The sequence below is a fragment of the Erythrolamprus reginae genome, chromosome 8, assembly GCF_031021105.1.
Source record: "Erythrolamprus reginae isolate rEryReg1 chromosome 8, rEryReg1.hap1, whole genome shotgun sequence".
Lineage (NCBI taxonomy): Eukaryota > Metazoa > Chordata > Lepidosauria > Squamata > Dipsadidae > Erythrolamprus > Erythrolamprus reginae.
In genome coordinates, this window is record NC_091957.1 from 22,224,609 (window position 1) to 22,250,328 (window position 25,720).

General features: G+C 46.8%; 1 protein-coding gene across 1 annotated transcript in view; it reads right to left on the reverse strand.

The window, feature by feature from the left end:
* Positions 1-4,765: 4,765 nt before the first annotated feature.
* RERE (arginine-glutamic acid dipeptide repeats) overlaps positions 4,766-25,720 on the reverse strand; it is a 252,717-nt gene continuing 231,762 nt past the window's right edge. The window contains 11 exon segments of the mRNA XM_070759248.1: positions 4,766-4,910; positions 5,035-5,215; positions 6,989-7,135; positions 10,997-11,717; positions 11,821-12,043; positions 13,305-14,563; positions 15,102-15,221; positions 15,473-15,634; positions 17,018-17,217; positions 19,033-19,125; positions 20,079-20,241. Of these exon segments, the coding sequence (XP_070615349.1) occupies positions 4,877-4,910; positions 5,035-5,215; positions 6,989-7,135; positions 10,997-11,717; positions 11,821-12,043; positions 13,305-14,563; positions 15,102-15,221; positions 15,473-15,634; positions 17,018-17,217; positions 19,033-19,125; positions 20,079-20,241 (3,303 nt within the window). The 3' untranslated portion in view covers positions 4,766-4,876.

Sequence of the window (25,720 nt, forward strand, 5' to 3'; positions counted from 1 at the left end):
GCTCTAACTTGCTCTGAATAAGTTTCTTTCCAGCCCTAACCAGATGCTAACAATGTTCCCAGCTCTTACCAGCTTGCAAGCTCTTTCATAGTTACTCTCTGCAAAGAAGAATGTTTTCCAAGCCCAAAATCTGCAGGGTTTTTCCCATAGCTCTACTTGCCCCAATGTTTCTTTCCAGGTGCTAATGATGTTCCCAGCTCTTAGTGGCTTGCAAGCTCTTTCATTGTCACTCACTCCTAAGTTTTTTTAAAAGCCCTAACCCGGGGATAAAATAATGTGCTGGTTAAGGACGCTAGCGGATTCTTTTCCTTATTTTCCTCCCCAAAAGCTAAGTGTGTCTTATGCTCCGATGCATCTTATACTCTGAAAAATATGGTATGTAGATTGTTCGGGTTTTTCCCCGTGTAATATTTTGAGTGTCTTTGCAACGTTTCGGCGAAATCACATTCGCCATCAGGCTGAAGTTATTGGCTTCATGCTGCTTTGAGTATATATATATATACAGTATATATATGAGGATCCAGATTGTTGGGGGCCATATGCTGATTCTGTAAACTGTAAAGCTTATAGGGCTGTAAAAGCACTATGAAGCAGTATATAAATCTAAATGCTATTGCTGTGTGTGTGTGTGTGTGTGTGTGTGTGTGTGTGTGTGTGTATATATATATATATATATATATATATATATATATATATATATATATATCTCACATGTTTTTGCTGAATTTGAAAATTAAGAGACTAGGATAGATCTATTTCGGCCTTATTTTGGCCTCATCAGCTAGCCATACCTACTGTATACACACACACACACACACACACACACACAAAACAGGCGTGCAAAATTAGAGCGTTTGAGTCTGAGAATTTAAAAATATCATTTAAGAAAATAATTGTTTTAAGCTGCCATTTGGCTCTTAAAGGCCTCTTCATCCTGTACTCCCAGGGAAATGGGCAGTTTTAAAATAGATCTAAATAAATGACATTAAAATAAAAATATTGCAGATTGCAAGCTGCTCAAGAGTAGAAACACCCCCCAACCTCATTTTATACATCCACAGACATTTTGATATTTCAACCAAGGGACAGCCTAAAATATTTCTCTCGTCCCCATTTCTTCATTGTTTAGGTTTTTTTTATTAGATTTCAATATAAAATACAAAATTCCAAAAACAAATAGTAGGAAAAATGTGTGAGGGGAAGGGGGAAATGTACAAAAAGAAAGGGGGAAAATGGTGTTGACTTCCAACTCTCCATTTCTCTCCAAAAAGGACTCTTAAGCATTCTGGAGATTTATTATTTTCATGTTCATGCTCGTTATTTTCAGAATATCTGAGATTATTTATTTTCACAGTGTCCGAGATGATTATTTTCAGAATATCTGATGATTATTATTTTCAAAACATCGGAGATTACTATGTTCAGAATATAGGAGATTGTTTTCAGAATATGAGAGATTATTATTTTCAGAATATCTAAGATTATTATTTTCAGAATATCCACCAGATGAAAACTACCCACCATCCCTGCTAAAAACCCTCTTACCTTGCTGTGGTATGCTTCCTTATAGTGGACAAAATAGATATCGGAAATGCCAACAGCCTCCTTCGCGTGTGACCTCCAGGTTTTACACACTCACACCCACGTACAAAGAAAAGGCAAAAACGGGCAGGTAGTGTAGCTCGGTTTTTATTTATGTCCACAAATATTTCAAAAAAATTACAAAATACTCAAATGGAGAGAACACAGAATTCACAACTCCTGGGTTTTTTCTTCTTCTTCTATATCCTGCTTTACACTGTGTAATCCCATGGCAAACTACTCATATATACACTAAGCCTCAAGATATATATAAACGTAGCTGTCAGAAGGGGAGAGCTTGAATAAGGACAACACTGAACGAGAGACGGGTTTGGTAAAATAAAACAAACAAAAAAATAATAATTACCCATCCCAAACGAGGGAAAGTGGGCAACCAGAACGAGAGAAACAAAGAAATGCGTTGTTGTTTTTAAAAAAACAACAAAACAAAAATCGAGAAGGTTTTGCAAAATGTTAAACCACAAAGGATTAAAAAAAATTGGGTGATTGCAACGGAGGAAGGCGTTTGCTAAGAGATTGGGAAGAAGTTAACACTGCATGTTAAAATGGTTTTCCCACCTTGGAATGATTCAAAATATTAACTGGAAAAATTGGGGGAAGGGGGAAGGGTGGATGGAAGTTAATAGGCTGGTACCTTTGATTTTGAGAATGCAACTTCTGTTGTCTGCATTTCCTGAAAGGGGATCTATGGTTGTTAGGCATATCCCTGAAGATTAGAGCTTTACCTGTTGAAATTTAGATTTTTAACTTTTCTCTTGCACGAATGAACAGGAGATGGAAGAAAAATGTTCACAATTTTTTGGGTGTGTGTGTGTGTGTGCAATTCTGTCTTTATTAATTTTTTTAGCATTTTTCACTCCAGAAAAGTGGACAAAATTTCAAGATTCTTTTCACTTCTTTTTTAGCTTGTCTTGCTAGCCGGTGGGGAAAAATATGTGGTTGGGGATTTTTTGCATCTAACTTGCAAATAAAATAAGTTTTTTCCTGCTTCTTAATCCCATTCACTCCCTCACCCTTCCAAAGGCCAGATTCAACTGTTTGTATCTTTGTAGTAAGTAAGGCAAGGCAGACCTGTCAGGTCGCCAACTGGATTGAGGTTTAATTCCGGATTTGGTGAAATTACCCCAAAAGATACTCCCCGCCCCAGCCAAGCCAAATCTATCCCATGAAACAAAGATGCAGGTCAGTTCTGGAAATGTTTTATTTTTATCTTTAGAACGAAAGGGATGATGATGATGGTCTGGCTGCAAACTGCTTAGGAAGGGAGATTTTGAAAGATGGAGAGGGTATCCTGAGAAAACAGCTTGTTTTATTTTTTATAATGGCCTTTGGGCCAAAAATCTTGGCTGGCTCCCCCAAAAAATAAGAGGGAAGGGAGAGACGCTTGGCAATGAAGTCTCCCGATAGAAGCAACAAAAAAGAAAACCGGTGATGCAGCACAGGTTTCGTATTGGCCTCCCAAATTTAAAAGCTTGTCTGACATAACTGTGGGAAGGGCGAGGATTCGCACAACGGCCAGGTAGCTTAGTTTAGATGCTGGCGTGAAGGTTCTCGCGAGAAGGCAGTCGTCTTAACCAACACAGATTCTCGAGTGTTGCCAACATTCCCATTTTATTCTACTCCCCAACACAACCCAGAGAGTAGACTGAAGCTGGACGGGAGGAGACATACATGCCTGCCCAAGAGCGACTTAAAATTTATATGTATTTTTTTACAGCCAGCCCACAACAACAAAAAAATCTGCATTTTTCATAACCGTTTTGAAAGCATTACCGCTCTGCCAAGCCTTTTTTAAGCTTCTGTCAAACAATTTTGAGATTTGAATTGATGGCCTGGCTGAAATGATCCACAGCCAGGCCCAAACTAAGGAAGGTTGAAAAATAACTTAAATGTTCCTACCTGGTTGGATTATTTTTTTTTAAAAAACCCAATAAAATCAGGAAAAGGAGTGTCTATGTAAAGAGGCCAACCTGGGGGATGAGGTTGAAGTACCCACAATCTGGGATATGACTTTCCTACTCAAATAACTGCTTTTGTAACACAATCAGCTACTACAGGAAGAGTGGAGGAGAACGTTAATGGAACAAAATTAAATAAAGAACGTTGCACACATAACAAGTGTGCAATCAAACAAACAGTTTTGTGGTTTTTTTTAATATTATCCCTGCTACTCCTTTTAACGCTTGCGCTCCGACCAGCCGTTCTGAAATTATTTACTTATGGTGCTCCCCTTTTCGTGAGTCAAAGAGTCGCTTAATATATATGTATATATTCTTATTTGTTTAAAAAATCAAGTCTATATTCTCGTGAACACCAGGTTAAGAAGCAGATGATTTTATGTTGAGAGGAAGGAGGCTGGAAAGTGACAAAAATAAAAAAATAATAAATCAGGAATTCATGAAATTATAACCGTCTTTTCAAGACCCACTAAACCCCTCCCCCAAAAAGTTATTTACAGACTTAAAAAGCCATGCTGCAAAGCTCTCTTTAAAATTATGAAGTTTGCCTACAATGTATTAAAATAAAAGTAGATTTTTTTTCTTTTTAAAAATTCTATTATAGCACTTGGATTTTCCAGAGGTTGTAAAGCCACTACTTGCGATTCTCGGGTTTTTTTTAAAGTATATATATATATATATATAAATTGAATATACTTTTCTTTTTTATGCACAGTGGCCTGCATTAGAGATTGTGAACCTGAAAATAGCACCTACTCAAAATGAAAAAAAAAAAGGAAAATAAAAAATAAAACCAACGGCCAAAACATATCCCAAACCAAATGTCCCAAAACTGCCTGAGGAAATTTGTTTGGATTAATTTCTCTCCGCTTCTGTTTTGTTTTTCTTCTTCCTCCTCTCATTCCAAAAAAAGTAAAAAAGAAAGAAAGAAAGAAAGGAAGGAAGGAAGGAAGGAAGGAAGAAAGGAAGGAAGGAAGGAAGGAAAAAAGGCCTTTTAACAGGTTTAGTTATGCAAGGAGACTCCTGAAGTGGTCTTTTGAGAAATCTTTCCTACAAATGAATACTATTATAGAACATATGAACCGATTCCACATCTCGTGAGGTCTGGCTTTTGGGCAAAACGTTATGGGTCTGGGGGCTGCTGCGTGTTTCCCGTGTGAAAAAGAGAGAGAGAGAGAGAGAGAAACGTTCTCTCCGGAAGATAATTTTTCTTTTTCCTTTTTTTGCTTTCCCAGCAGTTCTCAAGATTGAAACACATTCCACCGCTCCCCGAGGACTAGGAACTTGAGTAGTCAGCGTCACAAATAAATAAGGTATTACAATTGCTTGTCACTCTCTTTCTTCAGGCGGCTGGGGAAAAGAGAGAAAAAGGAGGCGTGAAAAATAAGCGGTGGAAGGGGAGAGATGGCCTCATTTGGAAGTGGACGGCGGGGTGGTTTTTTTGGGGTGTTTCCAGCACACGTCACCCCTTTACCTGTAATAGTCTTCTTGGCTGGGTAGATGCCCCCCGTGGATGTGGGGGTGCCCGTGGAGCCATTGCTGCTCCATGGCAAGTCGCTGAAGTTCCGCCGACTGGGCGTGCATAGCTTGTAGCTGATGGGCGGCTGACATGGGAGGAGGGATGGCGCCAGGGAGGTCACGTGGGTAGGGGGTACCTGGCGGGAAAGAGGGACAGGCATCATACAGTATATGTGGTACCCTAGTCAACAGTTAAGTATGCATGTTACTGGGACTATGGTTTTTAATTAAGACTTTAGAGTTTAGTTGTTATATCCAGTGGTGGGCTACGAGCCAGAATGCTAAATTGCGCTCGCGGCCACAGCTCGTAAGTTCTTGCGGGACCAGCGCGATTTTGCTGCTGCACGTGTGGAGGTAGCAAAATTGTGCCTGTGTTTCTGTGAGGTTTTACCTGCGGCTCCGTGCGCGATTTTGCTACCTCTACAGATGCAGCAGCAAAATCGCGCTGGTCCTACAAGAACTTATGAGCCGCGGCCGCAAGCGCAATTTAGCGTTCCGGCTTGTAGCCCACCACTGGCTATATCTGACTTCTTTTTACTCTCTTTGTAATTTTTATACTGTTGTAAGCCACCCTGAGTCCTTCAGGATTGGGCGGCATCAAAACCAAATAAATAAATAAAAAACAAATAAACAAACAAACAAACAAACAGTAGTAACTCTGAAAGGGACCTTGGAGTCCTAGTGGGCAACCATTTAAACTGGAGCCAGCCGTGTGCAGCAGCTGCCAAAAAAGCCAACAACACTGCATTATCAGGGGGATAGAATCAAGATCACGAGATGTGTTAATACCACTTTATAAGGCCTTGGTAAGGCCACACTTGGAAAAAGGACGTTGAGACTCTAGAAAGAATGCAGAGAACAGCAACAAAGATGATATGGGGACTGGAGGCTAAAACATATGAAGAACAGTTGCAGGAAATGGGTATGTCTAGTTTAATGAAAACTAAGGGGAGACATGATAGCAGTCTTCCAGTATCTCAGGGGTTGCCACAAAGAAGAGGGAGTCAAGCTATTCTCCAAAGTGCTTGAGAGTAGGACAAGAAGCAATGGGTGGAAACTAAACAAGGAGAGAAGCAACTTAGAACTAAGGAGAAATTTCCTGACAGTGAGAACAATTAATCCATGGAACAGCTTGCCTCCAGAAGCTGTAAATGATCCAACACTGGAAGTTTTTAAGCAGATGTTGGATAACCATCTGTCTGGAGTAGTATTGGGTTTCCTGCCTAAGCAGGGGGTTGGACTAGAAGATCTCAAAGGTCCCTCCCAACTCTGTTACTGTTGTTGTTGTTGTTGTTGTTAATTATTATTATTATTATTATTATTATTATTATTATTATTATTATTATTATAATAATATTAAATTTATTGACCGCCCTTCTACTCGTGGACTCAGGGCAGCTTACAGCAATAAAAGCATAATACAATTTTTTTTAAAAAAAATCACCCTGAATACATAATAACAAGACTAAAAAGTTTATCCCAATAAAACAACAGACAACCAACATTCATACATAAAATGGCCGGGGCAGAGGACTATTGCTTAATGCCCGAAGGCCTGCCAACATAGGTGTTTAAGCTCTTTCTGAAAGGTTAGGAGAGTAGGGGCAGCACGAATCTCGGGGGGGGGGAGTTGGTTTCATAGGATCGGGGCCACAACAGAGAAGGCTCTCCCCCATGGCCCCGCCAGCTGGCATTGTTTGGCTGACAGGACCTGGAGGACACCGACTGTGCGACCTAATTGGTCATTGGGGAAACCCATCTAAATAAACAGGGACGTTATTGGCCATTTCCTCTGCAGTCCCGCCCTCTTGCCCTCCCCTTCACAGCGGCTGGCCTGGTAGGAGCAGGCGGGCGTGTTGTTGTAAACCCATCATGTTGCATATCCCCATCCCGTGGCAGTCCCCACTCACCGAAGACCGGATGCCGCAGCATTTCATGCTCGTGAGACGGCTGTCCTAGCAACGGGTTGGGTATAGTGCCGGGAGGGTAAGGGAAGCGCGCCAAGTGCGGTCCAGCGGCTAGAGGGTCCACGAGGGGGTGGACGGGTCCGGCTGAGCCTGCAAAGGGGAGGGGGCAGGAGAAAGAAGTGGGGTGGGGGAGAGAGAGAGGAGAGGAATTACTACCTGTTTAGAAACATAGATGGCAGAAAAAGACCTCCTGGTCCATCTAGTCTGCCCTTATACTATTTCCTGTATTTTATCTTAGGATGGATCTATGTTTATGCCAGGCATGTTTCAATTCAGTTACTGAATTCAACCACGTACGCTGGAAGTTTTTTCCAAGCATCTACTACTCTTTCAGTAAAATAATATTTTCTCATGTTGCTTCTGATCTTTCCCCCAACTAACCTCAGATTGTGTCCCCTTGTTCTTGTGTTCATTTTCCTATTAAAAACACTCCCCTCCGGAACCTTATTTAACCCTTGAACATATTTAAAGGTTTTGATCATGTCCCCCTTTTCCCTTCTGTCCTCCAGTCTATACAGATTAGTCTTCTCATCTTTCCTATCACCCATCTCCTCCCACTTATGACTGTATGATTGTAACTTGTTGCTTGTGTATTAATATTGTTTCCTCATTGCTTATTTGACCCCTATGACAATCATTAAGTGTTGTAACTCACGATTCTTGACAATATATCTTTTTCTTTTATGTATACTGAGAGCAAAGACAAATTCCTTGTGTCTCCAATCACACTTGGCCAATAAAGAATTCTATTCCAATTCTATTCTGTATATGAGCAGGTTCTGCCTTAATCCAACCCTCCCCACTCTCTCAATCTTCTTGGGCCCTGCGGCATCCAACCTTGGCCATTTCCACAAAGGTGGCACCACCCATCCTTTCCCTCCCATCTATGCACCCCAACCAAGACCACCTCCCTGTGACCACACCTCCTTAGGGGCGTCTGTGGACCCCCTTAGGGTTCCTTCTCCCATAGAGAGGACACCTGGCAGGACCAAGATTCTGGAGGAACGACCTCTTTCATCCTGCAGGTTCAACCACCACTTCCCTCCTGGTGGTGGAGAGATTTGTTCAGAAGCTGCCAAGGCAGAACGGTAAGCCATGTGCAGAGGCAGTTAACCAACCCTGAGGCTGGACTCGCCAAAACCATCTTAGCACTTCAGTGCTGCCACATTGGAGCCGAGGGATGGGGATTAGAGATAGCTGGGGTTGTGCAGTCGAAACAAAATGCTTTCTCTTGAGAACCAAGGACGTTCTCAAGCCTGGTCAGGAGAAGAAGGAATGAAGAGGTGGTATTCAGCAGGTTCGGGCAAACTGGTAGTGGAAATTTTGAGTCGTTCTGAGAAACAGCAAATACCACCTCTGCTATGGCCCTGGCCCCGCCATTCCCCGTCCTATATTCTGTTTTTTAATGCTCACTCATAGAACTGTTAAGAAAAGATTTGGAATCCCACTACTGGAGGCGCGATGTCACTGGACCCTCAGACAGCGCCAGGATTGGACTGTGTGACAAACTTTTACTTTTGTTTATTATTTGGACGTATATGCCGCCCAAGTCCAGAAAGACTCTGGGGGGCTTTTAATTAGGTGGGGTGGAAAAACTCGTGGGACTTTTCAGAGTCGGTTTTCCCCAGATAGGTGCCAATATGATATCCGCAATAAAGCTGTTCCTTTGAGGAATCTAATTGCCTTGCTTGAAATGGATCTATGACTTGGAAACCTGACACAGGCGTCAAAAGCACCAAGCAAACCATGACGCCACAAACTGACAGACCGAAAGATGTGTGCGGGGAGGGGAGGGGCATTACCCACTGGAAAAATTTAGGAGTATCGAATCTCATCCTTGGATAGTGTTGTGGTTCCGTCTGAGGCCCCTCCGGGAACGGCTGACCTTCTGTCGGTTTCCAGCTCAGAGGGAGAGGCTGAGGAACAGGAGGTGCAGACAGACGAGGAGGAGGAATCCCAGGCTGAAGAAGAGGGAGGACAGCCAGAGTCCCACCAGGGGGAGCTCTCCCCAGCAAGCAGCCTGGATTCCTTAGAGGAAAGTGCACAAGCCATAATTGATCTGCGACAACGAAGAGCTACTCAGAGACGGAATCAATTGGCTAAATACTTTCAGCATTAAAGTGGCAACAGCTGGGTTTGGGTGTGGTGCTCTTGGGAAAGGCTAAAAGGCAGACCCACCCTTCCTGGCTTGTGGAGTTTTATCTTTGAGAGTCGTGGGACCTGACTGTGAACTTTGGCGTCTTGGAATCCTGGTTTGTGCCTTTGACTATTGAAACCTTGGGGGGGGGGGGTGCCAGCAAGAAGCTTGCTGTATTGACTGGACATCAGGACCCTGCTGTACCGTATTATATCCTGTCTGTTGGGAAGAACAGGTTTTCCTCTGTGCTTATTTTTTCCAGTTATAAAATACTTTTGGCTTTTACCAGAGTGTCTGGCTGTTTTTTCCAGTTGGTGTTGAGGTCTGGGGGAACCCAGACAGAACAGATAGTTGTGAGGATTACGTTCCCTCCTTAGAACTCCAAGGTTCCTATTCTCTGCTCTGGGGCACCTCTGCCTGTTGCCACCCAATAGAGAGGTGAATAGGGATTTCTATCCTTTCCCTCGTTGCTGCCTCCAGGGTTTATGTATTGGGCGAGAGGGGGACGTAGTTGTTAAAGCTGGATTTAGAGAGGAAGGAAGATGCAGCAGCAGCTAGGAGAATCTCTCCCAGAAGCAAAATCTTAATGTGATCCCCTTAAATATGGGCGGTACTAGATTTACTAAGATTGAGCCCCCCCCCAACCCCAACCCCCCACATAGTTGCTTATTTTGTGATCTTCCTTACCGCAGTTCCCCGCCCCAAGTCCTCGGGCGGCAAATACATCTAATAAATTACAATAATAGTTGCTAAGTTAGTTGCACCCTTGTTAAGGGAATCTGCCTTCCCCAGTTGACGGGGCCTGTCTGAAGATCGCAAAAGGGGATCATGTAACCCCGCAACCGTCATAAAATACGACCCAGTTGCCAAGCTTCTGGATGCTGATCAGGTGGCCAAGGGGATGGGCTGCAACGGTCGTGGGTGTGAAAACATAAACCATGTTTTTTTAAAAATTAATGCTGTTGTAACTTTGAAAGTCGAGGTGTAACGGTACCAGCCTCAGTCTGGGATAGACATGGCAACCCAAATCGTCCCGATGTGCCAGGTCTCTGTCCTGTGGCGGCCCACCAGTAGCCCGTGCAGCTGATAGTGAATCCCATTCAAGAGAGCAATTTGGTGATGTGCCAGCAGCCTGTGCCGCTGGCACCCAAGTCGGACAGTCGGGAGGATGGCGAGGACTCAGTGCCAGAGGCGGAAGTTCAGCCAGGGCCTTGGGAACCTCCAGCAACTCTTGGTAGTGATGAGGAAAAAGAGCCTTTTTCTCTTCTTGATGCACGAGTCCACAGAGCTGCCAAGAGACAGGAATGGTTACTCTAGAGGAGGTCTCCTCAAGAGTAAGGCTGAGGGTTAATTGGCCACTCCCCTTGTCTACTTACAAACAGTAGAGGCAGCTGAAAGGCTGAAACAACAGTTTAGACTCGTGTATCTATCTGTCGTGATTGTCTCGTGAAAATCTCTACTGTTTTTCTACCTTGCATTGCTTATCAAGGAAGCCTCCTGGGCATTTTGCCAAGCCTTTGGACACTATGTGAGATAACAAGAACTAGTTGCATTGCTTTGAGTTAAGACTTTGTACACCATCTGCTAATGAAGATTAATTAGCAGCTGACTTTCTGCAGGAAAGGATTGCTTGTTGATTTGCGTGTATGTGTCTCCGCTGCTAAGCCAGTTATTAGCAGGGGTTCACTGATTAAATTAGTGTTTTGATACCTCCGTAACTGGGGGGGCAGAACATGCCCATCCGAGGATACCTCCTTGCCCTTGGACAATTCTTGGACTCCGCCAAGGGACAATGGAAGTCCTCGGAGCCTCACCTTGATGTAGTGGGTCCTGCTGGTGGAGATGCAGATGTGAATGGATGTGGGAATGTTGGTGGTGATGGGGCGTCACGTTGAACATCTGGAGCCTGGCCAAAGGGTCGTTGGTGAGGGACGCCATGCGCTCGGCGTGGATCCTCTCGGCAGCCAGTCTGTCCGGGTAGCTCATTTCAGGCCGTAACTGCGGGCCAGCTAAAGCAAGTCTCTCCCTATCCAGAGGGTTAAGCCCAGGGTGGAAAGAAGCAAAGGGGTGGGGGCCTGCGGTCGGGGGGATGGTGAGGGCCCCGTGACGGGCAAAGTGCTCCATGGGGTTGGCGGCCGGGTGGAGGGCATCCAGTTCGGGAGGCTTCACCTCGAAACCCGGCTTCATCCTTTCCCGCAGTTCCCGCTCCCTGAGCTCCCGCTCCCTGAGCTCCCGTTCCCGCAGCTCCCGTTCCCGGAGGGTGGGGTCCACGTTGTAGAGGCCCGGCATGTGGTAGGCCAAGAGCGGGTCGGCAGGATTGAGGGGAACGAAGAAAGGGTGGTTCCGGTTGGTGGGGGACATTACGTGAGGACGCGCGTACTCGCTCAGCGTCCGTAGGGCCGGGGTGTCCGGCCCAATGTAAGGGGGCACGGCCGCGATGGTGGTGGGAGGCGGTTCGAAGGACGGCCTCATGTGCGCCGGGCCGCCCAGCTGAGATTCTCCAAGACGACCGTCGTGGGAGGAACTGGAGGCTTTCTGCAGGAGGAAAGGAAACCATTGAAAGTTGTGGGTCTCCTTTTCTTTTGGGGTCCGCTTCAGCTCCCTCCACCCCACCTTTCACAGAGCAGCTGAAACCTACCGCCATCCTCTCAGCCTCTCTCTCGCGCTCCCGTTCTCGCTCCTTCTCCTTTTCTTTCTCCTTTTCTCGCTCCCTCTCTTCTCTCGCTTTCTGTTCCGCTTCCCGCTTGGCTCTCTCGATCGCCTCTTCTCGCTTCTTCGCCAGCTTGGAGCCGGCCAGGGGCATGAAGTACAGATCCGTCCGGGCGCATGAGTTGTAGCCGCGGTCCAGGTGCTTGTAAAACCTGCAGCGGAGGGGGGGGCAAGTCAAGAATAAACTAAAACGATGGGTGGAGAAAAAAAGCAGCAGGATCTTGAGCGTTAAAAGAGATTGTCCCAAATCTGAAACAAACCATAGTCCGGAATGCACAAAACCCAGAAATGCAAATATCTAAGACGGGAAATTAGCTTTGTTGCCCCAATTTGGAAATCAAGTTTCGGAGGAACCCTTTTGTGAACAAGTGGTAATTTTATTCTGAAACTGACAAAAAAAAATATTGTTACCTGTCTTTATTTTTATTACCTTCCTCGTTCTAAACGTCAATATAATTGCACAAGACTACTATAGTTCTTACTAGAGGTTTGGAACTAAACAACCCATCATGCTGGCTAGAGAGGATGGGATCTTTCGTCTTCCTCTTCTCTAGGCAGGATATCAGTTAGAAAAATGATTGGGGGGGAGTCGTATTACTTCACAGATTTTTCTCTGCGTTACTCAGTCTTGATCGTTAACTGCCTGAGATTTTATTTTATTTTTTCACAATTTATTTTATCTTCTCTCCACAATTTCTCATAGAGTCCGTAAAACGTTGGAAGGTCTACAAATCCCATTAATAAATAAATTATAAATAAATAAATATACATATGCATCGATACAAACCTTAATTTACTTTGGCTTCAAGATCTGCCAGTCTGACCTTTTCTTGCTTCCCCCCCCCCACTCTTCCTTCTCACCTCTTCTCTCACCTACTTTCTTGCGCCTTCCTCTCCTTCTTTCTTCCCTCTCCTCTCCACCCCCTCTTCTCTTTTTTCTACTTCCCCTTTCTCCTTCTAGCTCTTTTCCCTAGGTGAAATAGTGCACTAAGCCATATTTAAACCATGGTTTCCTGGAGCAATGAGTGTGTAGCTCTGGGTGACTGGTGCGCATATGTGTCCCCACAATGTTTTGCTTCTGCGCATGAAGCAAAATCTCATGAGAGGATGTGTGTGCGCATAAGATTTTGGCGAAAAAAACCACCGAAATCTCTCTTGTATGTGCATCCTCTCGTGAAATTTTGCTTCCTGTGCATGCACAGAAGCTAAAGCTCGCCACGATGCGTGTCCCTTCCCGCCAGTCCCCCGGAGCTGCGTGCGCATCGCCGTTTTTTACTACTGGTGTGCATAGTGGCTTGTGCCAGTAAGGAACCCAATACTGGCTGTGTTCGCATCCCACCTAAGTCCCCCAAGCCGGCCCAAACCATCTAGCTCCATATTCCCAGGCAACAATCACGAGAACACCCCCCTCACCTAGCTGACTGGCTGGCGTGGCTCGGCGTGTCCACCACCGTGGGTTCTGGCGAAGGGCTCCGCGTGGGGGGAGGCGGGCTCTCGGGTTCCTCGACCTCATCGGGCGCCTCCTCCTTAATCTGGATAGCGGGCATGGCACAAGGAGTCACTACCGGGACATTCCCGCTGCAGGCTGCCGAGCTGGAGATGGGCCCCTGGCTTGGGGCACTTGTTGCCGACGGCGGCGTGGAAGTCGCTGGGCAGGAGGGAGGCGTGACGGGAGGCGGCCCCCCGGGAACGAAGGGGTGTTGAGCGAAAGGCGGCTGGGGAGGCGCCACCGGGTGGCTCTGGGTGAGGACCGGGGGCTGGGTGGGGGAGGGCTGCAGGGGTTGGCTCTGGGGCATCAGCTGCAGGGGAGGGGGGTGCGCGGAGGGCGGGTGGTGGGTGGAGAGGGAGCTGAGCGGCTTGAGCGCTGGGGGCGGGGGCAGGTTGGAGTTCATGGAGAAGGGAGAAGGGCCCGCGAGGTGTTTGTGGGCGGGGAGGGCCGGGAGAGGCGGGATGGGGGTGGTGGGCGGGGGCTTGATGTGGGGCATGGCCATGGGGGCAGGCGGCAGGGGCTGCTCCCGGGGACACTGGGAAGAGAGAGGGGACGAGGCGGGCACTTGGATAGAGGGAGGCAGGGGACCCTGAGACTGCAAAGAGGAGGCCGGCAAAGCCTGGGGAGGGAGGGCAAAGGGCTGCGTGGGGGACGGGTGCGCCAGCAGGGGCTGTGCTTGCAGGCCATGCGGAAGGGCCTGGATCTGGCCATGGAGGGGCGGCTGGGGATGCGGTTGCGGCAGGCCGGGGCCTACGGCGAGCGGCTGCAGAGATGGGTGGGGAGGGGAAGGTAGCCTAGGTGGGTGCGACGAAGGGGCCTGCTGAATGTGCGAAAGCGGGAGGCCCGGGGCCAGAGGCTGGCTGGGGGGCTGCCCTCCAGGAGGGGACATGTGCTGTGGGATGACAGCAGGAGAAGGGAGGCTGGAGCTGGCCGGCAAGGAGGGCAGCTGGGCCGGCAGGAGCCCCGGAGGCTGAGCTGGGCCGTTGGGGGCCTGGAGAGAGGGCTGCTGCTGGGCCGAGGAATCCGAGTCGCTCTCGTTTTCCTGGGGGCTGGAGATGCTGGGCGAGGTGCTGCGGTTGTCCTGGTCGATGTCTTTGGGGTCGCTGCTGCCCTCGTCGTTCACGCTGCGGCTGTCGGAGCTCTCTCCTTCGCCCTCCGAGGGGGAGTTGGGACGGCTGATCTCCTGTGGAGGGGGAAGGGAGGGGGGATAATGTGCAGGAGATTGGATCCTCCAGAGAACTGCCATGGAGGCAGAGGGAAGCTACCCAGAGAAGGCCTGCCACCTTCGGCACTAGCGGTGCGCCCTCCGAGTCCCACGTGGGTGTGAGATTTGGCTGCTGCATGAACAAGATGTCAACGATCTTCGCCGATATGCGCAGAAGCAAAAAATCGGCAAAAAAGGGGGGGGGGTTTGTGCAGCAAGCGAAATCTCACCTGAGGATGCATGCAAAAGTGAGATTTTGGCAATTTTTGCTGATATTTTTGCATCCACGCCTGCACAGAAGCAAAAAAATTGGCGAAAAACGCCGAAATCTCGCTTGTGTGAGTGCCTTCACACCAGCAAGATGCACAGGAGAACCCAACCCCTCCCTGGTGCCCTTTGGGAGACTGCTGTGGGCCAGATACGAAACTCGATGCCTCCCCTAACCCTGGTTTCAAGATGGGCTTCCCCACCCGCCCACCCAGTCTAGCGCCAGCGGCTTCTTCTCCAAGGATCTCACCTGGGTTTTGGTCTTGGTTTTCTTGGCATTGAGGCGGTCGGGCTCCTCACTGTCGGACGCCGCCTTTTCTCGCTGCCTCTTGGAGCTCTTGAGAGGAGAAGCCGCCTCTTCTTTAATCTTCTGCCGCAGAAGGAGGGGGGGGGGAGAAAGCAACGTGGTTTAAAGGGAAGGCACAGGGCTATCGCCAAAATCTCACACTCTTGCGAGATTTTGCTTGCTGCGCATGCACAGAATCCAAATCTGTGTACACCCTGCCAGCTACACATGCGCGACGGCCTTGGAGGGCGCTCCGGCAGAGCCGAAGACGAGCGGCCCTTCACTGGCTCCGACCACTACCTGGGAAGGAATGCCAAACCCTCCTCGCAACGTACTTTGGTGGATTTCTTGACCGAGTCCGCCTTGCTGTCGTTACTGGACGTGCTGGCCGCGCTGGGCGAGTTACGGCCGCTGGATCGGATGTCCTCGTTGATGGGGGAGGCCCTCCCGTCTGGGCTGGTGGGCTGCTTCTTACGACCGCTACGAAGCGTAGACATCTGCTGGTGAAACGAGAAAGGCCAGGTCAAAGGCTGCTCACCTTGACTGACAAAGTGAATAAATGGGACTTTTTAAAAAAAACTTTTTTTGGGATTTTCAAAATTTTTACAAACTGTAATTTGTAAAATTGCAAAACTTTACAAACATAATCCCCCCCACCCGAAAAAAACCCTAATACAGTGAATATATACATATAACAAAGGCAAAGCAATACAGTTCAGTACAAGTGATACAAATAATAAAGAAAAAATGAGTGCTTACAATTCATTGATATTCATTTCTTTGACATTGGTATAATACTTTTATAATTATTTGTGTAAATATGTGGTCTACATATGCATAAATATACGGTAGAATACAAATATAAATATAATTTTTTTCCTTTTTTCTTGATATCACAATTATAAATTCACAGTACAGTCTTTACATATGATCTTATTTGCAATTTTATTGTTTATTATAAGTTTATAGACTTTTTGTCTCTTTTCAAGCCACATGTAGTTTTTCCCATATAATGTACAGTATATTTCTTTCTCTTGCTAATTTCACAATTCTAAGTTTGCTCATTTCTGTGCTTTCCAATAATTTATTTATTACCATTGTTTCAGAAGGCATGTTTTCATTTTTCCACATTTGTGCGATTGCTAGTCGGGCGGTTGTTAATATATATGTATAGTTAAATAGTTGTTGGCTTTTGTGTGTTTTCCTCTTATTATTCCCAATAGATATGTTTCTGGTTTTAATTCCAATTCGTATAAATGGACTTTTAATTCTCTCCCAAAAGCCATCTTGTGTTGGTCAAGCGACTGTTGGGTCTCCACCAAGGACAATTCAAGGGTTGGAGCCAAACCTAGTGGGTTGTTGACCAGCACCCTTTGGGAGAAGCCAGGAATTAGGGCCAGGTCAGTTTCATGGTTTCCACCCTGCTAGGTCTGGTTCTAACCCCAGGATGCACTTGACGGACCTCTTCCATTCCTCAGCACTGTCAACCCAGCACATCCTAGAGAACCTCAAAAGTTCTCACATGCTTGGTAATGGAGTGGGGGTGGGGGCGTGCTCCCGGCCCATTCCGGTAGGGCTGGGAATGGTGGCCCGTCCCTGGTTATAAGTCAATGTTCAATGTTATAAGTCAATATTCAATGTTATAATTTAATATTAATTGTCAAAATCAAATTCATTTGAGGGCCGCATCAGGGCCGTAGTTGACTTTAGGAGGCCAGGTGGGTTTGGCTGACTGGGTGGGTGTGGCCAACTGGGAGGGCGTGGCCAGCTGGAGGCCACTCCCCAAAACTACTAGCACGTTTCCTCTCTGCATTCGATAGACCGGGCTGAGGCCATGCTCTGTGGCCTCTTCCAACTCTTCATCACAAGAGTGGACTTACTGAGCCACGACTCCTTCTCGTCCTCATGCTATGCTTCCCGCTGAGACCCTCATCTTCCTCTTTGACCGGCTTGAACATAAAGGGTGGCGGGTCCACCGGTTTCTCGATGGGAGGAAGTTCGCCGTACTTCTTGAAGTGGATCCGACAGTCCGTGCACAGGAGGATGTTTTCCCGCCCCCCGTGGTGCCAGTCCTTGGAGGCTGTTCAAAAAATGAAGGAAAGGTGATAACTTAACAAAAAAACATGTAATAGGGTACCAATTCAAAGGGAAGTTTTGAGGAAAATTATGGACTGTGCAGAAATGAATAGATTGACTTTGAGAAGGAAAGATAAACAGGACTTATTGATTATTTATTGATTTATAATGATTATTATAAAATTTGGGGAAAATTGTATGACTGGATAGAAAATTAAAAGCTAAATAAATATTATACTTATTATTTTGGGGAAAGGTGAGATATGAAAATCAAATCAAATATTGTTAGCCAGATGGCAAGATAAGAATTGGTGGTAGCACTATATAATGATATGACACAAATTCATTTATTAATAAGAATTTAAACATGTAGGATTTTCTGATATAGTTTGTGATACATGATAATAAGTATTCTTGTTCTATTTTAGATATATACAGAACCTCTAGTTGATATTGAATTAATTAATCTAATGTAGAAATGAAAGTTTGAATTAAGATGGTCATAATATAGAATTTGATATTGTCTATACTGATGTAATGTAATTTTTTAATGTAAGGTGGGAAAAAGATTATTGTTTTTTGAAGTTTTCTTTATTTTGATAATATTACATAAGTTCTATAGAATGTTTTTTACAATGGAAGAAAATAGGCCTCCACTGAATGATTTATAGAAAAAGAAAAAGAAAAAAAATTATATATGTTTTATTTTAAGCATGGTTTTAGTGTTTATACTTATGCATTGTTTTTTATTCTATGTTGGAGAAAAATAAAATTTCTATTTAAAAAAACCATGGGCATTATTATTATTATTATATAATTTGTCAAACGTAAATATGATGACTGTTTGTATTAAAATGCGATTAGAAAAGGGATTTGTTTAAAAAAAATAGCATAATAAAAAATTAGAAAGGGGATAAATAACGGACAATTATAATTTAATATAAATTTGTGTGTTACTTATGAGAGCCATAAGGGATGCAGTGGCTCAGTGGCTAAGACGCTGAGCTTGTTGATCAGAAAGGTCGGCAGTTTGGAGGGTCAAATCCCTAGTGCCACATTAACGGAGTGAGTTCCTGCAACTTGTCCCAGTTTCTGCCAACCTAGCAGTTTGAAAGCACGTTCAAAGCTTCTATTCTGGCGCCTTGGGACATATTTTTACAATCCGACTAATCAGGCGTTTACAGTAGGGGTGCCCTCTGACCTTCCTGCCAATCAACTTCAAGCTCTGTTGGGAGAATCGTCGCACGACTTATGGTTGGGGGTCACAACATGAGGAACTGTATTAAGGGGGCGCGGCATTAGAAAGGTTGAGAACCACTGGTCTATAAGATGCACCTACATTTTCTCCCATCTTTTTTTTGGGGGGGGAGGTGTGTCTTATACTCTGAAATATTACGGTAAATATCTCTTATGAATGGGGCCCAGGATTGCAAGGACCCCGACTTGCACTGGCTGTGAATTTTGGCAGCCGCACAATCAGCCTGGCCAGTGATGGGTGAAACAGGAAGGGTGGCCGTGGTTGGCGCAGTGATGGGACCTATAATGGCATGTGGGAATGGACAAGGAAAGGAGGAAGAGGGGCTGCCTAAGGAAACGGGCATGGCCCTCAGCTGCACCATGGATGGAGGAGGAGAAAAAAGAGGCTCGGAAGGGGAACCTCCCCAAATTTTCAGGCTGTAGAAGAGACGGTGGGAGATTTGTACTTTCGCGCCCGGCGAGATTCTGTTGATATAGCCGTTCACAACAAAGCAGAATTTGTTCCACCTGGGTGGGGTGGGGAGGCTGATAGGACCACCCCTCCCAAGTAAAAAATACGTACTGGTGGTGAAGCAGTGACGGCACGCATAGCCCTTCAGCTCCTGTTCGCTATCCTCGCTGTCGAAATCATCTTCGCTGGCCGAGCTCAAATCCACTAGGAGGAAATTAAGAAGGGGACAGGGTAATGGATTCCAGCAAGCATTTGCTCCAGGTGTACTCTGTCGTTTTGTAGGGTTCGCTCCAGTTGGGTTCTCCGGCTTCAGTGGTAGGCCCTTGTAGACAAGAGCAGGTGCGAAGCCGAGAAGCGGGGCTGTGCATCTGCGCAATTTTGCCACATGTGCAAAATCTCTCTCTCCCTCCCACCCACCCCCCTCTCACAGACACAGTAGGCTAACTGGTCTGTCTGATAGGGAGATGAAGTTGTCTGCCATACCTATTCATCTCGGCCCCCTGCCTTCTATCCCCAGAACTAGGATGGGGCTTCACTAGCAGCAGTGGCTCTTCAGTCCCAAGGACCGGCCCATAGATTTCCACTGCTCTCCTCACCTCTGATTTCTGTGCATCTAAGTCAGGCACAGGACCCAGCTGTTCCTCCTCTTCCTCATCAGCCACCTCCCGACCTGGGGGCTTTTTATCCCCAGAGCTAGAGTGGGGCTTCACTAGCAGTGGTGGCTCCTCAGTCCCAAGGACCGGTCCATAGATTTCCACTGCTGTCCTCTCCTCTGCCTTCTGTGTATCCAAGCATCAGGCACAGGACCCAGCTGTTCCTCCTCTTCCTCATCAGCCCCCTTCAGACCCGGGGGCTGTTGATTCTCCATCTGAGGGCTGATGGACAGACCAGGCTCCGCCTCTCTTCCTCCCCCCCCCCCCGACAACTCCATTCCCTCTTCCCCCCTGGGAGCTCTCAAATTGCTTTGATCCTGGCCCTAACTCTCACGCTTCCTCCTCCTCCTCTCAAGAGAGACTGACTTAGCGCTTGAGCACAGTTCCAGTTTCATAGCTGTGTCCAGGCCGAAGTGGAGAAAACCACAACTTTCTATTTGATCCCTGCTTAGATGCATGGAGAGTCCACCCCCTCCCCTCCAACGTTTCCGGCTTCCTACTTACAGAATTCGCTGGAAGGGGGCCTGGAGGGGGTGTTAACCGGAGTGGAAGCCGTCCGGGTTTTAATCCTCCGAAAGACAGCTTGTCGCCGATGCCTGCGGTGAGCCCGGGAACTGGCCGCTTCCGGAGTTTTCTTCCAATAGTAATAGAACGTGATCAGCTCTCCCTGCGGGGGGGGGGGGGGAGAGAATGAATTGCAAGGTTAGTCGAGAAAGTTAAGGAAAACCCTTGGAGGGAATAGAAAAAAAAATTATGCATACTATTGTAATACAGTGGTACCTCTACTTAAGAACGCCTCTGCTTAAGAACTTTTCTAGATAAGAACCCGGTGTTCAAGATTTTTTGCCTCTTCTTAAGAAACATTTTCTACTTAAGAACCCGAGCCCGGAAAAATTTCCCAGGAAATTTGAGAGCGGCACAAAGACCCGACCAGTTTCCTATCATCCCCCCTTTAATCCCGGCCATCTCCGGCTTTTCTGGGCTGCCAGAGTAGCCTTTTGGTTGCGCTTAAGGAGACTTTGGCACTCCAGAGCGAATGGAGCGTTTTTCTTTCTCTGGGCGCTTGGAGAGGGAATAAACCTCTGCCAGCACCCAAAGAAAAGAAACGCTCCCTTCGCTCTGGGCAACGACTGTCCTCCTCTTCTTCCCCCTCCTCCTCCTCCCACCCAAATTTCGAGCTTTTATTTCTTTCCTAATGGGTTTGAACACATTATTTGCCTTTACATTGGTTCCTATGGGAAAATTGCTGCTTCTTACAATCTTTTCTACTTAAGAACCTGCTCACGGAACGAATTAAGTTCTTAAGTAGAGGTAGCACTGTATCTTGGAGCACGGGTGTCAAATTGAAGCAAGCCCTGGAAACAGTGAGGGACTGGCCGTCCGGTGCGTCGGCCAGCAAAAACGGAGCTTGGGAGAACTGCTACATTTTCTCTGGCAGATGGTTCCAGGCAGTATTGGGTTGCTAGCCGGAAGGGGCCACAGTGCCCACTGGTAGTAAAACCGGCGATGTGTGTGCAGCTCTGGGTGAGTGGCAGGTGCGCGTGAGTGTCCCGGTGAGATTTCCCTTCTGTGCATGCGCAGGAAGCAAAATCTCACAAGATGAAGCATGCATCAGAGAGATCTCTGTGATTTTTTTGCTTCCGTGCATGTGTGGAAGCAAAGAATCATGGAAATCTGGTGCGTGCCTCCCCTGCACATGGTTCCAGCAGGCCGTCGGAGCAGGAAATGGGGCTCGGGAGCCCATTTTTGCCAGCAGAGTGCTTGGGCTGCCACAGGCGCCCCCTGACATGAGTGACGTTGAGCTGGCCACGCCCATCCTGGTTAACCCCCCCCCCCAATGTCAAGCCCAACCCTGATGTGGCCCTCAATGAAACCCGAGTTTGACACCTCTGCTTTAGGGACAGCTGTTGTGGCCTAGAGGTGGCGCTCTTTCCTCGCAATCAAGAGGTTGTTAGTTCGAATCTAGCTGGAGGCAGATGTTAGGGTCTTCTGCTTGGGCAAGATGACCTGCAAGGTCCCTTCCAACTCTGTTAAATTCCTTTTTCAAAATTGCATTTCCATAGCCCACTGGAAGCCTGTCAAGATTCTCAGCCATCCAGGTCCTGGTTGATCCAAAGGTGCATTTTTTCCCCAAGAAGCCACTGAACTTTTTCTGTTTTTTTCTTTCAAAGATCCAAGGAACGTCTTCGGTCTGACTGGATGGAAAGATTCGAAGGAAAAAGAAAAAAAAAAAAGCCCAGTGGCCTCCTAGAAGAAAAAGCACCTTTGGTCCATATCTGTTGGTTTGAACTGCCAGTGAGAAAAAGAAACGTCCTCCCCATCCCTCAGGATTAATTCTTTACATGAATTAAAAGTGTTAAAATAATTAGACAATTAAAGGAGGGGAGGGGAAAGGGAAAGAGGGGCATTGCTGATAACCTGGGATTGCAAAAAAAAAAAATGCTTCTATAATCTCCTGCTCAAAGCTCTTTGCACAACACTAAAGCTGCAAGGAGACGAATCTATTTTACTTATTTATTTTGTTGAAATCTTCACGTACACCGAGATGTTCGGATAATTAGGCAATCAAAGGGCCCACCAGGAGAAACCGCCAGTAAATCCCGCGGCGTGATGAATTTGGCTTGCGTTCAGAATATGGGATTCAAATGGGAGAGCAGGTGCAATGGGGGAGTGTTTAAAGCCTGGTGGATGGGTTTCAACTCCGTGTGTGTGTGTGTGTGTGTGTGTGTGTGTGTTCCTAACTGACTTCTCAGAAGCCAACAAGTTGGAACACTGCCACCAATTGCCCACAAGAGGGCGTGTATGTGACTCTTTCCTTTTTCTCTCTCTGTCTTTCTATCTTTCTGGCCCTCTTTCTCTCTGTCGTTCTCTCTCTATGTCTGTCTCTGTCTTTCTCTCTTTCTTTCTCTTCATCTCTCTCTCTGACTGTCACTTTCTCTCTGTCTTTCTTGCTCTCTTTCTGTCTTTGTTTCTCTTTCTCTCTCTCTGTCTCTTTCTCTCCGTCTCTGTCTCTCTTTCTCTCTCTGCCTTTCTTGCTCTCTTGCTCTCTTCTGTCTTTCTCTCTCTCTCTCTCTTGCTCCCAGTCTCTGTCTGTCTGTCTGTCTCTGTCTTTCTCTTTCTTTCCCTCTCTCTCTTTCTTTCTTTCCGTCTCTTTCTGTCTTTCTTGCTCTCTGTTTTTCTTTTTTTGTCTTTCTGTCTTTCTTGTTCCCTCTCTCTGTCTCTCTGTCTCTTCTCCCCTCTCTCTCTTTAAACTTCTGAATGATCTAACCATCTCCGCAAACCTCAACCACCAACTGCCAGATTGGGTCTCCTCTGGGTAGCTAACATTCATAGATCCATGATATAAATGGGTTTTTAGCTGGTGTAGCTTCTTCAGAGATGGTTTGCAGGAGATGAAGGGCTGGGGTGGTGGTGGTAAATAACCAGGCAGTGCTTGGATTGGGGCAGATTAATTTAGTCTTCTGCTGGTAAAAAGTAAAGAGTGTGGTGTTGCAAGGAGCAAATGAGAGGGCAGGAGGGATGGAGGAGGAAGAAGGATGGAGAGATAACATGTGCGTGAGGGATCCTAGTCAGTACAATCACTGATGATGTTACCTGGTTGGATAATGAAACGTCTACAAAAAAAACCCAAACCAAGATAAGACAGCACCAAGGACCCCACAATCCTCCTCCCAACACTGATGATGTTACCTAGTTGGGTAATGAAACGTCTACAAGAAAAGCCACCAAGCTCAGAGGGCACCAAGGACCGCTCACGTCAACCCTGAGCTGCAAAAACCCTCCTTTATTCATGTGTTGTGTATATGTGTGTTTGTATGTGTGTGTGCGATGCCACTGAGAAAGGACACCAACATCATTAACACCTGGTCTCAGAAGAGCCCAGTTACTGGAAAAGTCTGTGCAACTAGTTTAAGATGACAGTGATCCCTCGATTTTCGCGATCTCGTTCTTCGCGAAACGCTATATCGCGATTTTTCCCACCTGATGACGTCACTCTCTTCCTTCCTTTCTCATCTTTCTTTCTCTCTCTCTTTCTCTATCTTGCTTCTTCCTCTCTCACACTCTCTTCCTCCCTCTCTCATCTCTTTCTTTCCTTCTCTCTCTTTCTCTATCTCTCCCCCTCTTGCTGGCGGGCGGCGGGCGGGCGGGCGAGCGGGGGCATCAGCGAGGAAGACCCAGGGAAGGTTCCTTCGGCCGCCCAGCAGCTGATCTGCTTGGCAGCGCGGCGGCAGCAAGGAGCCGAATCGGGGTTTCCCCTTTGCGTGGGCGGCGGGGAAACCCCGATCTTTGTCTGCTCGCTGCTGCTGCGCTGCCGAGCAGATCAGCAAACTCCACCATCTGCGCATGCGCGGCCATGAAAAAAGGGTGCGCATGCGCAGATGGTGTTTTTACTTCCGCAACCCTACATCGCGAAAAATCGATTATCGCGAGGGGTCTTGGAACGGAACCCTCGCGATAATCAAGGGATCACTGTATTTCAAACAATCCACAGGTGGATGGGAGGGCTTGAGATGGAACACGAGTAATACGGGTAGAAGGAATGTGGACTTCCAACTCCCAGCAAGCAAGGAGAATTGTGTACACACACACAAGCACACCTGCCATTAGCGATTTTGGTCCAGACACAAATCTGTACGCATTAGTAGCTGCTTTTGCCTTGTGCTAAAATCGCAAGGAGATGTTACTTGCGGTTTAACAAGTCTTGTGTAAAAGGCAGAGGCCTTGTGGCTCCTAAGGCAGAAGTCTAATCACTGGCTGTTTTGCATAATCTCTTGCACAGCCTCCCCCCCCCCACCCCCGTGGGCACAAATCACGGTTCACAAGCAACAGGGCTCTTAGTATAATTGTGAACATGGAGACTTCCTAAAATCCAGCTCAAGTCGTGCCGACGGCAGGGTGCCAGAAAGTGCACCCTAATTTTTCTGCCACGGGTTTTCTTTCTACTCCGTCTAGTCTGCAAACTCTGCCACCCGCCCCTCCCCTGTCCTCTGCACCTCTATAACTGTCTGGTTTGGTTCTGCAACCCAACAAGACCGACACAGACTTCAGAGGAGAATCAGAACTGCAGAAAAAAACAATGGCTGCCAATCTGCCTTCTATTGAGGTCCTGTATACTGCACAAGTCAAAAAGAGGGCAGTGAAAATATTTACTGACCCCTCACATCCTGGACACAAACTGTTTCAATTCCTACCCTCAAAACATCGCTACAGAGCATTGCACACCAAGACAACTAGACACAACAACAGTTTTTTCCCTAACGCCATCACTCTACTAAACAAATAATTCCCTCAACACTGTCATAGAAACATAGAAGATTGATGGCAGAAAAAGGATGGATATATGTTTATACAAGGCATGTTTAAATTCAGTTCCTGTGGACTGACCAACCACGTCTGCTGGAAGTTTGTTCCAAGCATCTACTACTCTTTCAGTAAAATAATATTTTCTCATGTTACTTCTAACTTTCCTGAATCTTATTTAGCCCTTTAACATATTTAAATGTTTCGATCATGTCCCCCCTTTTCCTATACAGATTGAGTTCATGAAGTCTATCCTGATAAGTTTTATGCTTAAGACCTTCCACCATTTTTGTAGCCCGTCTTTGGACCCTGTCAAACTATTCACTAAGTCTGCACTTCTATTTCTACTAGTTTTTTCTCATCATTCCTATCATATCGTATCTCATTATTCCTATGTCCCAAATCAGCAAAATCTCGCGCATGTGAGCATCCTTGTGTGAGATTTCACTCCCTGCGCATGTGCAGAAGCCGAATCTCATGCTGGGTGTGCATCCATGCGTCAGAGACACAGAGATGTGTACGCATCTCCATTTTCCCTACTGGGACAGCACATTGGACCATCCATGCTGCAACCCAATATTGCTCTAAACCAGTGCTTCTCAAATAGTGGGGCGTGCGCCCCAGGGGTGGTGGTGGTTCGGAGCAATAGCAGGGGCCCCCTGTGACTTCAGGAAACATGCGTGGTCCCTCTTGATCAATTCCCCTGGATGGGGAGTGTTTTCCCAGTTGCACGCTGCTCCGAGCCCGGAAGAGACAGCGGTCAGGCGGAGCGAGGTGGCTGTGTGGGTTCTTGTTGTTTTTGGTGTATGCCGAGGTAGCTATGAACAGCGTGGCGAACCTGCTGC